The 13,697-nt window shown below is 37.6% G+C and overlaps 1 protein-coding gene across 8 annotated transcripts in view; it reads right to left on the reverse strand.

Moving 5' to 3' along the window:
• The window catches only part of VEPH1 (ventricular zone expressed PH domain containing 1), a 241,986-nt gene that overhangs the window by 179,620 nt on the left and 48,669 nt on the right, over window positions 1-13,697 (reverse strand). For 7 of the 8 annotated variants that reach the window (XM_064492326.1, XM_064492329.1, XM_064492319.1 and 4 more), the window contains exons 5-6: window positions 12,393-12,488; window positions 69-235 (exon numbers count right to left, since the gene is read on the reverse strand). In XM_064492326.1, coding sequence (XP_064348396.1) covers window positions 69-235; window positions 12,393-12,488 — 263 coding nt within the window. The remainder of the gene's footprint in view (window positions 1-68; window positions 236-12,392; window positions 12,489-13,697) is intronic. The other variant, XM_010986379.3, reaches the window with a different exon arrangement.

Here is a 13,697-nt window from a genome sequence, read left to right on the forward strand (position 1 = left end):
CATCCTGTCCACATACCCAGAGATATGCCCAGATGTGTGGACCATCATGTATATGATGCACTTTTTACCTCTGGTTGCTTCCTCTTTGCAGCTACGTGCAAAAGCCGTAGAAGATGGTACTGTTCTGGTTGTTCCAGCTGAGACATCAAGGCTAGGAGTTCTGTCAGGTGTCTGTTAATTGGCTGAGGCTGCTTATCATACACAGCAGGTAACACCCTCAACAACATGACATTACCTGTTGAAGGAACAAAAATGGGAATGATGACTTTATCAGCCCATGAGCAATAGAAATACCATTATTATCAGTGCAATAAATTTTGTACTTCCTCACATATGAAATAGTACAGACTGATGGCCAAATCGCCTGCTAAAAATGACATGGTACCTTATTCTGAAAAATCACTAAAGGATGATTTAAATAGATTCCATAAAAGTGAATATTTTATGATATGATCAGCATTATAATCTAATGAAAAATTTTCCTGAGTAATGCACCATGGGGAAAAGAAAATTTGACAGTAACCAGACCACACCCTTGAAAAGGAAACAATTCCGATAAAGAATTCCTGACGAGAAATATTTGGATGCTGTTTAAATGAAAACTAAGCAGTGTTATGAGCATGAATCTAAATGAAACTGAACAACAACAACAAAAAAGTGCAGAGGAATGTATTCGTGCTCCTAAGAGATATGGAGGCATGATTTAGACAATTGATATATGGAAACTATTCCTTGTTTTTATGAATAGTTAGAACTAAGTAGCAATGCAAATTTAAATTCCCAATTTCTGTACTATTTCAAGGGAAGTTTAGACTCAGTTTATTTGTCACACGTGATTTGCCTCAAAGACCTGTATGGACAACTGGGTTTAAAATATCAGAATCTGAAGAAAAAATATGACAAGCTATGGGACTTATCTGCAAACAACATATGGGAAACATCTGCTTATCACTTTATGGTATGGATTTTTCAAAAAATCCTCTCAAGTACTAAAATGTCTCAGAATTTGTTTCTAAGGATTTCCTGAAAAAGAATTTTCTTGCCTCTCTTTACTTTAAATTTATCTTGGTATATAGAAGACATACAGAGAAAGAATCAAATAAGCAGTGATTACACATATGTGGAAACTTATTAAATACTGGGGACATGCCTGAATATAAAGGGACATTTAGATATGAGGATTAAGGAAAGAAAGCCAAAATATTTAGAATAACAATGACTAAATTTAATGAAAGGGTGATTCTGGATCAAAGTGAATATATTTGGGTGATGATAAATAATGAGAATTGCTTTTTCAGCATATGGCTCATGAAATCAGTCTCAAACAGATTTTAGTCACATGCCCACAGAGTGCAAGGTATTCAAAATATTCACGGTTTTCATCTTTAAAAATGTGGAAAATATTGTTTTATTTTGTTTGTTTTCTGTTTATTTTTACTAAGAGCTTTTTCTTAAAAAATCAGGAATTACAAATGTAATGCCTTATCTATACAGGGCCCATTAGCTCAGAGACCTTAGTTATGTAGACATACTGATCAATTGGGGGAAAGGGTCACAATGAATGGAACTGTCATTAAAATTGAAGACAGGCAACTAGTGCAAGGTTTTTCAGTACAGTGCTCATTGAAGGCCTGGGAACTTTGAACGGGGAAAACTCAGGTTAGTCATTTTTAGCTGACTTGACTTTTGATCAAATAACACAAAAATAAATAAAAATTTGGGGGATATATATATTTTTATTGAAGTATAGTCAGTTTACAATGTTGTGTCAATTTCTGGTGTACTTGAATTAGAAACTGATGAAGACACTCGGTGTAGAAATCCCATAAATTTCATTCATAAGCTAATATGCTCTTTTTAATTATGAAATATTTCAAGCCATTAGACAAATGTAGGCAATAATATAAGGACCACAGGTGTGCCTACCAACCAGCTTTGTCAAAAGTTAACCTTGTGTCATAAGTGCTTCCCATCCCATTCATTTCCTTTTCTCCCCAGAGGCAGCCACCATCCTGAAGTTGGTATTTATCACCTTTATCATTTTACACTTTAATTGCATGTGTTTATATAATAAGCATTTATAGTGTTGTTTTATGTGCTTTAAAATTTCATATCAATAGTATCATATTGTCTATATCTCTGTGCAACATAGTTCTCCACCCCCATCAACATTATGTTGAAATTTTATATTTAAGAAGCTCTCCTTCATTTATTCTCACAGCTGTATGGAATTCCATTGTATAAATATGCAAAAATTTATTCATACACTCTATGGTTGAAAGATTTTTATTATTATTATTATTGTTATGATGTGCTTTCATCAGTAGTACTGCAATTTTTATACCTATTTCTTTCTGCATAAATGGGAGATACTCCCTTGGGTACTGCTTCTGAGATTAATGTGCTTAGAAATTACCTGGGCAAACTGTTAAAACACACAGATACTGACTCAGCAGGGCTTGAGAATCTGAATTTCTAACAAGCTCTCAGGTGATGCTGATAGTCTCGAGACCACATAATTAAGTAGCAAAGCAGTGGGTTTGTCCCTGGGACTTAAGTTTCTAGATGTTCCAAAATTTCTTTGCAACATAGTTGTAATAGTTTTCTATAGTTGCCATAAGAAATTACCAAAAACTTGTAGCCCCAAATAACTCAAGCTTATTATCTTAAATTTCTATAACACAGAAGCTTGACATGAGTCTCACCAGTCTAAACTCCAGGTATTGGAAGGGCTGGGTTACTTCCTGGAGGTTGGAGGAAGGAATCTGTTTTTTGGTTTTTCTAGCTTCTACCCAGCAATCCTTGGTTTGGGGGCTCCTTCCTCCATTTTCAAAGTCAGCAACATAGCATCTCTCTGACTCCGTTTCCTTCACCATACCTCTTCATCTGAATATCTCTTCTGCCTCTCTTCCACTTTTAAGAATCCTTGTGATGACAGCGGGCCCATCTGGGCAAAGATGTGGACATCTTTGGGGGATCATTAGTATGCCTACCACCATGATTATAAGTTTACATACCCACTAGGAACAAGAGTGTTTCTGTTGCTCTGCATCTTTGCCAACATTTGGTCTTGACAGACACTGGTTTTCGCCAGGCTGATGGGGTGTGAGATGATATCTCATATCTTGTTTTAATTTTCATTTCTTTAATTACTTGTGAGACTCAGCATCCTTTTTATATGTTTTCAGGTTATTTCCTCTGCCATGATCTGGCCATTCATATCCTTTGCCTATTCCGATTGTGATGTCTGTTTTCTTACTGATTCGCAGAAGTTCCTTATTTATTCTGGGCACAGATTTTGGGGTCTATCAGTTTTAAAGTTGCAATCTTAATGGAGTTGATTTTTAAATTTCTTTACTTCATGGTTTATATATTTTTTGTTATTGAGAAATCTTTCTCTACCCTACGTTCATAAAAATATTCTCCTATATTTTCTCCTAAAAGCATTATGGCTTTGTTTTTATGTTTGTCTTTAATCCATCTGGACTTTACTTTTGTACATATGAGGAAGGGATCTAACGATAACATATATTTGTGTGTATATAAACAAATGTCCCATATCAATTTGAGTGGCCAGTTGTTTCCTTTCTAATCTGTACTACCTCTTTTATATATAAAGTTTTCCATGCATCTGGGTCTGTTTCTGACTATTTATCATACCTTCACCAATTATACATTTTCCTAATTATAATAACTTACAATAAATCATTATATCTCATAGGGCAAATTTCTTCATCTTCTACTTCAAATTCCTCTTGGCTCCTTTATATAAATGCTACCATTAGTTTGTTAAGTTCCTTGAAAAACTAGGGTAGGATTTTTTTTTCACATTGAATATATAGACTAATTTGGGATAACTGACATCTCTGAAACTGAGTTTTCTCATACAAGTACATGATCTATTTTTCTATGTAAGTTTTTAATGTCTTTCAAAGTTTTGTGATACTATAAAAATGGATTTTAAAACAGTGTCTGCTGTATATAGCACAGGGAACCGTGTTCAATATCTTGTAATAAACTTTAATGAAAAAAATATGAAAATGCATATATTCATGTATATGCATGACTGGGACATTGTGCTGCGCACCAGAAATCTACACATGGTAACTAATGGTACTTCAATTAAAAAAAAAAAGTTTTGTGGTATTAGCTGTGCCTCATATATCTTTCATTAAATTCATTCTTAGGTATTCCATATTTGTTGTTGCTATTGTAAATGAAAGTTTTTATTTTTTTAAAGTTATTTTCTATTCATCTGCTGTATTAAGAAAGCAACTAGATAAACAAGTTTACACTGTATAGCACAAGGAACTATAATATAGTAACCTATAATGAAAAATATGAAAACGAATATATGTCTGTATATGTATGACTAATACATTATGCTGTGCACCAGAAATAATTGATGTATTGTAAACTGACTATACTTCAATTAAAAATATGTTTCTAAGTATTCACCATAATGTATGTATGTTTCTGTACATTTTTGGTATTCACATTTTATTAGTTTAAGTTCCTGTCTTTTCCCTAGTTTGAACATGAATGAGTGCTGAATTTTATTAAATGATTTTTCTGTATCTGTTGACATAACCATATGATTTCCTCTTTAAATTGCTAATGTAATAAATTAATGAAGTCTAATGTTTAATCAATCTTGTACTCTTGGCATACTCCGAACTCGAATATGATTATTTTTATGAATACACTGCTGGATCCCTTTGGATCTAATATTTTATTTAGAGCTTTTGCATCTATATTCCTAAATGAGACTGGCTTACAGTTTTCCTTTCTTGTACTGTCCTTGTCTCTTTTTGGTATCATATTTACTAGACATATAAAAAGAATTTAGTGCATTCCTGCACTCTAGTATCAGAGGTAGTTTATATAAAATGGGGATTATGTGTTCCTTGTTTGGTAGAATTTGCTTATCAAACCTTTTGGGCGATGCTGTATATATTTCATTACATCAAACTTTAAATTATGTAGTTTAAATTTCTGTATCCTTTAGCAGGTTTTTTGGCATTTGAATGATCAGTTAAGACAGAAATGGACTTATCAGTTATGAGAAGTATATTAAAATCTCCCTTTATGATTATGGATTTGTTCATTTTCCCTTATAAATTTGTCAATTTTAGGTATATATTTTTTGAAACTTTGTTATCAGATAATTCTGAGCTATCTTCCTGGTAAAGTGTTTCTTTTATCATAATTATTCTCTTTGCCTTAAAGTCTATTTTTGGCTGATATTTATATAGCTATGCAACCTTTTTTAAATAGCACTTGTTTGGTATATTCTCTCACCACTTTTAAATTTTGTTTTCAAGATTTCTAGATTCTTATATTTTATGTGCAACTCTTGTAAGTGACATGTAGTTGAACTTAAAAAATATTTCTATATAACAATCTTTGTCTCTTAACTGGAAAGTTTGTTTCATTAATATTTATGGTGATTACTGGTATATTTGTTTTTATTTTATGTTATGCTATGCTTTTTATTTCCTTGCTTTGTCTATGCTTTTCTTCCTTTCTTCACTACTTTCTGTTGAATAAATCAAGCTTTTTTTTTTAAAACTCACTCTATACCTTCTATTTGGACATTTTATTTCCTTTTGGTTTTGGTAGTTGTCCTTTAAAATATAAACATCCTTGAACTAACAAAGAAAAATCAATTTTGCTATCATTCTGATCAATGAAATGATTTGAGAATACTTTGCTGAATTTACAGAGTAGATTTTGGATTATTTTCTTAGACCTTTCTTTCAGTTCCTTAATAGTCTCTTCAGCTTTGCCTAATTTGCCATTTAATCCATTCCTCGAGGTGTTTTACAATTTCAATTAACTTTTTTTTTAATTCCAGAAATTATATTTGGTTCTTTAAACATATAGGCCTAATCTTTTTCTTTTGACAGTGTCTTTTTCTTTTTTAATGTTTCCAATTCCCTCTTGTAGATCTTAAATAATTTTAAACACACTTATTTTCTAGCTTCTAGCTGATATTTTAAATAAATGAAATTCTTGAGAGAGGGGTATCTAATCCCTTTTGGTTTCTGCTGGGTCTCATTTATGGTGGATTGTTTCCTCACATGTTTAAATAAATATATTTAATTAGGTATTTTTACTGTTACAGATAGTATTCATTTGAATCTCAAACATGTATAAGGACAGGGCCAAAGTCACAAACTCTTAGAGACTCTGCAGAATTCAATCAAAGAGACATACCTACTTCTCACATTCTTGTGCCAGGGCAAAGAGTGGGAGCTATAGCTACTGAAATCCAATCTGTAACTCCCTACTCTGGCCTAAGCCTTCTCCCACATGGCTATTAATGCTTGGTTGTTGCAGAACTGATATCCTCTCCCCGACTCCACCTCCCCTCCAGGGGATGCCTAGCACCAGCTCTTAGGCTTATTGGTCTGTTTTGGGTTCCCTATCTTTGGCCTCTGGATATTTCCCTTACTTTATTGAGAGTATATTTGTACATTTAAAGTTTTTATTATTATTCTAAGGTAAACATATGTCTAGGTGTTTTGTTCAGGACAGTTTTCAGCTTATGTAGATCTCTATATATTGGCATAAACAAGAATTTCTAAATTTAAAAACATGATCTTTGACTCTAAGCCTAGTGAAATAATATAATTTCCATATAATACCAGGTTATAAAAAGAAACACGCTTAAAATCAGTTTATTCTTTTCCTCCCAGCTCCTCATTTTAGGTTTACCAGTTTTTCTGTTTGTTATAAAAAAAAAAAGTATGTTTATAGAAGTACAGTTGCAACTCCAGAAGGATTAAAGATGGGATAATTTGGAATGGACTTGGCTTCTAGAGCCATACAAATTCTTACTGCGTTGGTTTATCTTGAAATCAGAGTAACCTTTACAGCTTAGACTGTAAAACTATGTACAAAGAAAAAGTGAAAAAAGTTTTCTATACATAAAGAATTGTGAAATAATGAGAGCCCTCACAAAATGCTGAAATGATGCTCTTGCTTTCATACCTCTGTGCCTGCTGAATTATTTCTCCCCATAACCCCCCTCCTCTCTCTCTCATCCCTCAGTGCTACCAATTCAAGTTACAACAGCTAATCCTCAGGGGGACAATCCTGGCCCAGTTTCCCCCGTTCTTTCCCCTCTGACCCTCCTTCAATTAATCTGACTTCAGTGTAAACCTTTGTGGTTTACTATTGTGCAACATCCACGTCTCCTTCACCCTCCCCCCCCCAGCCCCCTCCCCTCACCCAATACAGGGGAACTCCCGTTAACGCGGTGCCACTGGCATTACTCATTCATCCCCATTCAGACTTTCCCCAGTATTTATTGAGGGCTCTGGGCTCCTGCCTCTCACTCTCACTCTTCTCTGCTCTCCTCTGCTCACTTGAGAGCTTCTTGCCTCGTTCCCTCCCGCCAGCCGTGGGAAGAACTTTGTCTCTCCAGCAATGCATCTCCCTGTGATTCTGTTTTGTGTTCTCTGGTCTGCAGTGTCGGCCGAGAACTCGGATGATTATGAGCTCATGTATGTGAATTTGGACAACGAAATAGACAATGGACTCCATCCCACTGAGGACCGTAAGTTCATTTTAACTGTTTCTCTGCTAACCCTAATTACATATCCACCTCGTTGGGTCTAAATGTTTTATATATATATATAGCAGCCAATGAAATAACACCCCCCCCCCCGAAATTAGTTTGTTTTACAAAAGAGAGAAGCACGTTAGGAAAGGGGGACGTTTCAAAAAGTTTTTTTCTGTCATACATACTAATGGGTCGAACCATAGGAAATTGCCCATACTCGCCTGTTTTGAGCTCCACGAACGGCAATTTCATGAAGTTCAACTTAATATATACCTGCGTGGTTTCTGTCATGCTAGCGATATCTACACGTTGTTTTTTTTGGAGGTGTCCTTAATAGGGAAGCGGGTGCTGGGGACGGGCTGTAACTTGGGACCCCTGAGGGAGGTCGGCTTTTTACAAAGCACACCCAAGGAAGGCCTGGGAGGGTTGGTAACATGTATGTCCCGCTCTCTAGCCACGCCATGCGACTGCAATCGGGAGCACTCCGAGTGGGACAAGCTCTTCATCATGCTGGAGAACTCGCAGATGCGGGAGGGCATGCTGCTGCAGGCCACCGACGACGTCTTCCGCGGGGAGTTGCAGAACCTGCGGGCCGAGCTTGGCCGGCTGGCGAGCAGCCTGGGGAGGCCGTGCGCACCGGCGGCCCCCGCAGAGGCCAGGCTGGCCCGGGCGCTGGACGAGCTGCTGCAGGCGAGCCGCGATGCCGGACGCAGGCTGGCGCGTCTGGAGGAAGCCGGGATGCCGCGGCCGCAGCAGGAGGAGGGGCGGGCCCTGAGCGCGGTGCTTGAGGAGCTGCGGCGGACGCGGGCGGATCTCCGAGCGGTGCGGGACTGGGCGGCCGGGCGCTGGCTGCCGGCAGGTAAGGACCCCCGGTCGGGCGGGGAACCCCGCGCGGCTTTGTTCTCGGAGCGCGTGGTGTGGGAAGCCGAATCGATCAACTCTCAAGGGGAGGCTTTAGTGGGAGGAAACACACACACACAGACACACACACACACAGACACACACACACACAGACACACACACACACACACACCCCCTTCTGCTTCTCCAAGCACAATCACAGAGGTCGGACACAACATTTAAGGCGGAAAAATTGCTTTCAAAAGTAGTCTCCAGTACCGAGCAACCCAGAAGATAGCTGTGCACGTAACCATCACAGTCTTGAAATACACGTAAAGGGCCCCCGAACTGACACACGATCCGACCAGGCATTGCAGGAGTTCTATTGGCCCGTTATAACCCTGACCTCTCTCGATGTCCAGCTTCCCTCCGTTAGGGATTTCCACTTCTTCTAATTTTAGCCTGCCTCTCTTTTTAGGGGAGCTCTGGTTCCCCGCACTATTTCAGGGGCCAGCCTAATTTTTAGGGATGTTTTCCAATCTCTGGGCTGAACCAGAGACTTGAGGCTGAATCTGATCTCCTGAGGGGTGTATCCTCAGCGCTGGTTCTGTGAAATGAGCGCGAGAGTGGAGGCCCGAGGATGTGAGATTTGGAATAAACCACGAGCAGCTGACGAATCCAAAGTGGGACAGTCAGATGTGAGAGCCAATTGGTACCTCGGGCCACCCCAGGGATATGGAGGATCAGGGTGAAACAGGACAGAGGCAGTTCAAACCAGATGCAACTTGTCAAAGTCTCCTGTTATGCAAACACAAGTGGGCCAAACATAATACATTTCAAAGAAATAAAGGAAAGATTTGGAGTCACATAACACTCCTTTGTAAGTCAAAATTTCTAAGAAATAATGATGTAACTATCATTTGTCGGTTGTATTAGAAAATCTGTGTCCTAGATAAGAAAATATAACTTACACTTTTCCTGAGCATCCTTTGAACAGAAAGCAATTACAAATAGTGCCATCCTTTCTTATATGTCCAATAAAACAACTCTTATTGGATGGGGTAGGAGAAAGAATCAAGCATGTTTCATTTAAACATGAGAGCACGTTTCATTTAAAATTGCAGTAAGCATACCAGAATATCATATTTGTCTTCCCTAAATATTTGAGGATGGTTTATCAGTACAGAGCATTTAAAAAATATATATTAAATAGGGCTTCAGAGGGGGAAAACCCCTAAAAACAAATATACAATAGATCCTCAATGTAAGTGGCAAGAAGACAAATTATAATTCTTTGGCTGTTTTAATGGATGGAATTTCTTGTCTTTTGCAAACAACATAGAATCATTGTGCATATCACATACCAGAAAAACTGAAGAATTACACTAATTTTCACCTTTACCTCTGTATACTAGCTAGAGCAGAAGAGGAATGTTATTTCTGAATTTTAAAATGTTAATTTCTTATTACATCCACATTAGTTTTACCCACATGCTTTGATTTCTCCTCTCTTGGTTTCCTGCCAGCTTGGCTCCTAAGGGATTCCTAATCATTCTGTTGTCGGCCTCTTAAGAACCTGGTTTTAATTCTGCTTGGTCTTTGATAATATAATCAGAAAAACCTATTAGTTAAAAGCCATTTCATGAGAGAGTTTCTGACATTTTAAAGACATATCAAGGGCCTCAATCACTGGCCTCCAAAAGATGCCACAAAAAAACCTGCCAGCATGCAGTTCCACTCCATGAACTCACATAACCAGTGCAGCCTACTGGGGAAGCTGGTTCTCTAATCAAGGAAGCAATCAAGGAAGGCTTTGGAATGCAATCCTGACTGCCTGGGCTTATTTAAACAGGAAATCAGTTAATTAGATTGCAGTAGGCTCCCTCTCAAACACTACTTTACTGAAACATTACAGAGAATATCTCAAATGCCCATGTATATGGTGATCTTTTGTTCCATGATCTTTGATTTAAATAACATAGCTAGAAAAGCATGCACCTATCAATTTCACTTGAAAAAAGAATGCCTCATTAAAAATTCATTTTTAAAAAATCTTCAGAGATTCAAATTATTCAGTGAAAAAGTTAATACCAAAGTATGATAAGACCAATTTTGTGCTTCTGTATTAGTTACTATTATAGGGTTTTCTGAATTTCAATATCTTCTTTGACTATTTCTAAAGGATAAAGACCACATCTACTTAATTTGGGGGGGATGGAAACTGGCCCTCAGCCACTTGCAGGTGGTTAACTTAGTTTACCACACTTTGCATGGACATTTGGTTCCTGCAAGTTCCGTCTATTCACCAGTTAGTCTTTAAATGCTCTGACAGTTTACTTTTTAAAGCAGTGTCTACCTAGCCCTAACTTAGGTTTTAAACATTCTTTCTTCATCTAGTCTTTTATACATATATGAGGTTAGAATAAAGCAGAGTTCACCTGTCAAAGGTTCTAGCACATCCTTTCCCAAAGATACCTAGAAGCTCTTCACTGCAGCATCTCCAGCTCCCTGATTGACCATGTGACCTGGAGGTAGACAGAGGCGGGAGTTTACTGAGCTCTCAACCCTCAAGTTTGAAAGTCTCTTAAGTGTGTAATAGCAGAAATGTTCTTCATCCAGCCTGTTGGAAGAATTCATTCTTCCTTAAAGGTTTCTGTTATGGCTTAAATAGTATTTATAAGCATGTGGATAATGTGAGAATTTTTAAGCATATCTTTGGTCTGCACAGCTCTTCTCAAGTGCTACATAGTTGCTGCTTACCGACTTGGAGAATATTAGGAGGGAAATGGAAGAGACTTTGACAGATAACTGTAAAGCTTGGAGAGATCGTGGGATTCATAAAAAGCTACACAGCTTACTAGTAATAAACAAACTGAATTCCAGCTCTTTTAGCCAAATCCGGGGGTTCTTCTACCATTAAGAGGCAATGCAGTGTGCTGGTTAAGGGTGTGGCTTCTGCAGCCAGAGTGCCCAGTTTCAAACCCCAGTTTTACCACTTACCAGCTACGTCAGCATAGCCACACTACTTAGCACTCTGTGCCTCAGTTTTTTTTTTTAATCTGTAAAATGGGACTAGTAAGACCACCTCTTAGGGTTGATATGAGGATTAAAATGACAAAGGGATTAGAGCAGTATCTGGCACATAGTGAGTACCTGATAAGAGTTAGTCATCATTATTTATATATTGTTGTCTTTCAAAGGTAGTTTTCTACAAACTTTGCAAAGTTTACAAATATCTGAGAATATGTGATTTATTCAAATGTATTCAGCAACATCCTGACTGTCCTAGAGTTTTGCTGAAAAATACATGTTAATGGCCAGATTAGCTGGGCCCAATGAATCTCACAGGTGTTAGTTCTAGGAGCTTGATAAAGTCAATGGGAGGGAAACTAGCTTGGCTTTAAGTTTTTGGAAATTACAAGTGTCATTATTTGGAGTTAACACATAGTGATTCAACACTTTTTTAAAAAGCTGTAACAAAATAAGCTAGTTGGGAAGGGAAGTAGTTATTAAAACATGGTTTTCATTATTCTGTGGGTTTGAACGATTTGGCTCCTCTGTGTGCCGCCTTCTCCATTTAGATGCTTCATTGAATGAGACAGTTGGCTTTCCTTATTCCTGTTTTCTTTGCTCTACAGAGATTGCAATTGGGGCCCCTTAAGTCATAATATGATGCAGCATTAGTTTTCAACTGTAGTCATGTAAAGGCCCATGCTAAAATACCTAACTGCCAGAATCACTTTGGAATGAGTTTATATTTACTCTTATATTCTTACTTTCCTGCTACTCTAGGTTGTGAAACAGCGATTTTATTCCCCATGCGTTCCAAAAAGATTTTTGCAAGCGTGCATCCGGCGACACCAATGAAACTTGATGCTTTCAGTGCCTGCATCTGGGTCAAAGCCACAGATGTATTAAACAAAACCATCCTGTTTTCCTACGGCACAAAGAGGAATCCATATGAGATCCAGCTGTACCTCACCTATCAGTCCATTGTGCTTGTGGTGGGTGGAGAGGAAAACAGACTGGTTGCCGACACCGTGATTTCCCTGGGAACGTGGACCCATCTGTGCAGCACCTGGAATTCAGAGAAAGGGCGCATGTCCTTCTGGGTAAATGGTGAACTGGTGGCCACCACAGTCAACATGGCTACGGGTCACGTTGTTCCTGAGGGAGGAATCCTGCAGATTGGCCAAGAAAAGAATGGCTGCTGCGTGGGTGGTGGCTTTGATGAAACATTAGCCTTTTCTGGGAGACTCACAGGCTTCAATATCTGGAATCATGTTCTCAGCAACGAGGAGATAAGAAAGACTGGAGGAGAGGAGTCTTGTCACATCCGGGGCAATGTGGTTGGGTGGGGAGTCACGGAGATTCAGACCCACGGAGGAGCTCAGTATGTTTCCTAAGTGTTGTGAAACTCCACTTGAAGCCAAAGAAAGAAACTCACATTTTAAACAGGTGCCAGTTGGGAAGGTCTGAAAACCTCAGTGCATATTAAGAACACTTGAGACTAATGAAGGAGAGAGCTGAGAGATATTTATCTTGGCAAAATGCTGAATAAACAGTCAAAGGGGAGACATTGGAGAAGGCTTTTGGGGATATTGTTACTAGACTTGATGCCATGGTGCTTTCAGATTAATGCTGTGTCCTTGTCAGAGAAACTCTCAAATAATTAAAAAGGACTGTATAGTTGAACAGAAGGACAATTGTTTTACTTTTCTTTGGTAAACTTTGTTTTGGCCAGAGATGAATTTTACATTGGAAGAATAATAAAATAACATTTGTTATCCATTGTTCATTGTTACTGGTATATACCTTATTACAAAAAATGATGATAAAACATATTTATACTACAATGTGACTTAACAAATACAAATGTAGTTTATGTGTTATAATCAAATGTCACTTTTTTGAGAAGATAGTTATATAAGTTATATTGTAAGATGGTTTTGTATTAATTTTATTAAGACTATTTTTGTAAAGCTCTACTTTAAATAAAATATTTTATAAAACTAGTCCATGCTGTCTAATTATTAATTTAAAATGTCTGGAAGGAAATTCACATTTTTCTTTTTTTATCTGCAGCAGGCAGTTAGTTTTCAGATACTAATCTATTATGTAAATACTAATCATTAATTTTGTTAGCAACAAACTGTGGAGTTGTTTTAAGCTTAGGCTTCCTATAAATCATAAGCAAGAAATATGATCTTGGTAAGTCAATTCATCTCTCTGGGTTTTAGTTTTCTCAACTGAGAATCAAGGAATTGAAGAAATAATGATTCCTTCA

This window comes from Camelus dromedarius, chromosome 2 (genome assembly GCF_036321535.1).
Source record: "Camelus dromedarius isolate mCamDro1 chromosome 2, mCamDro1.pat, whole genome shotgun sequence".
NCBI classification, from domain to species: Eukaryota; Metazoa; Chordata; class Mammalia; order Artiodactyla; family Camelidae; genus Camelus; species Camelus dromedarius.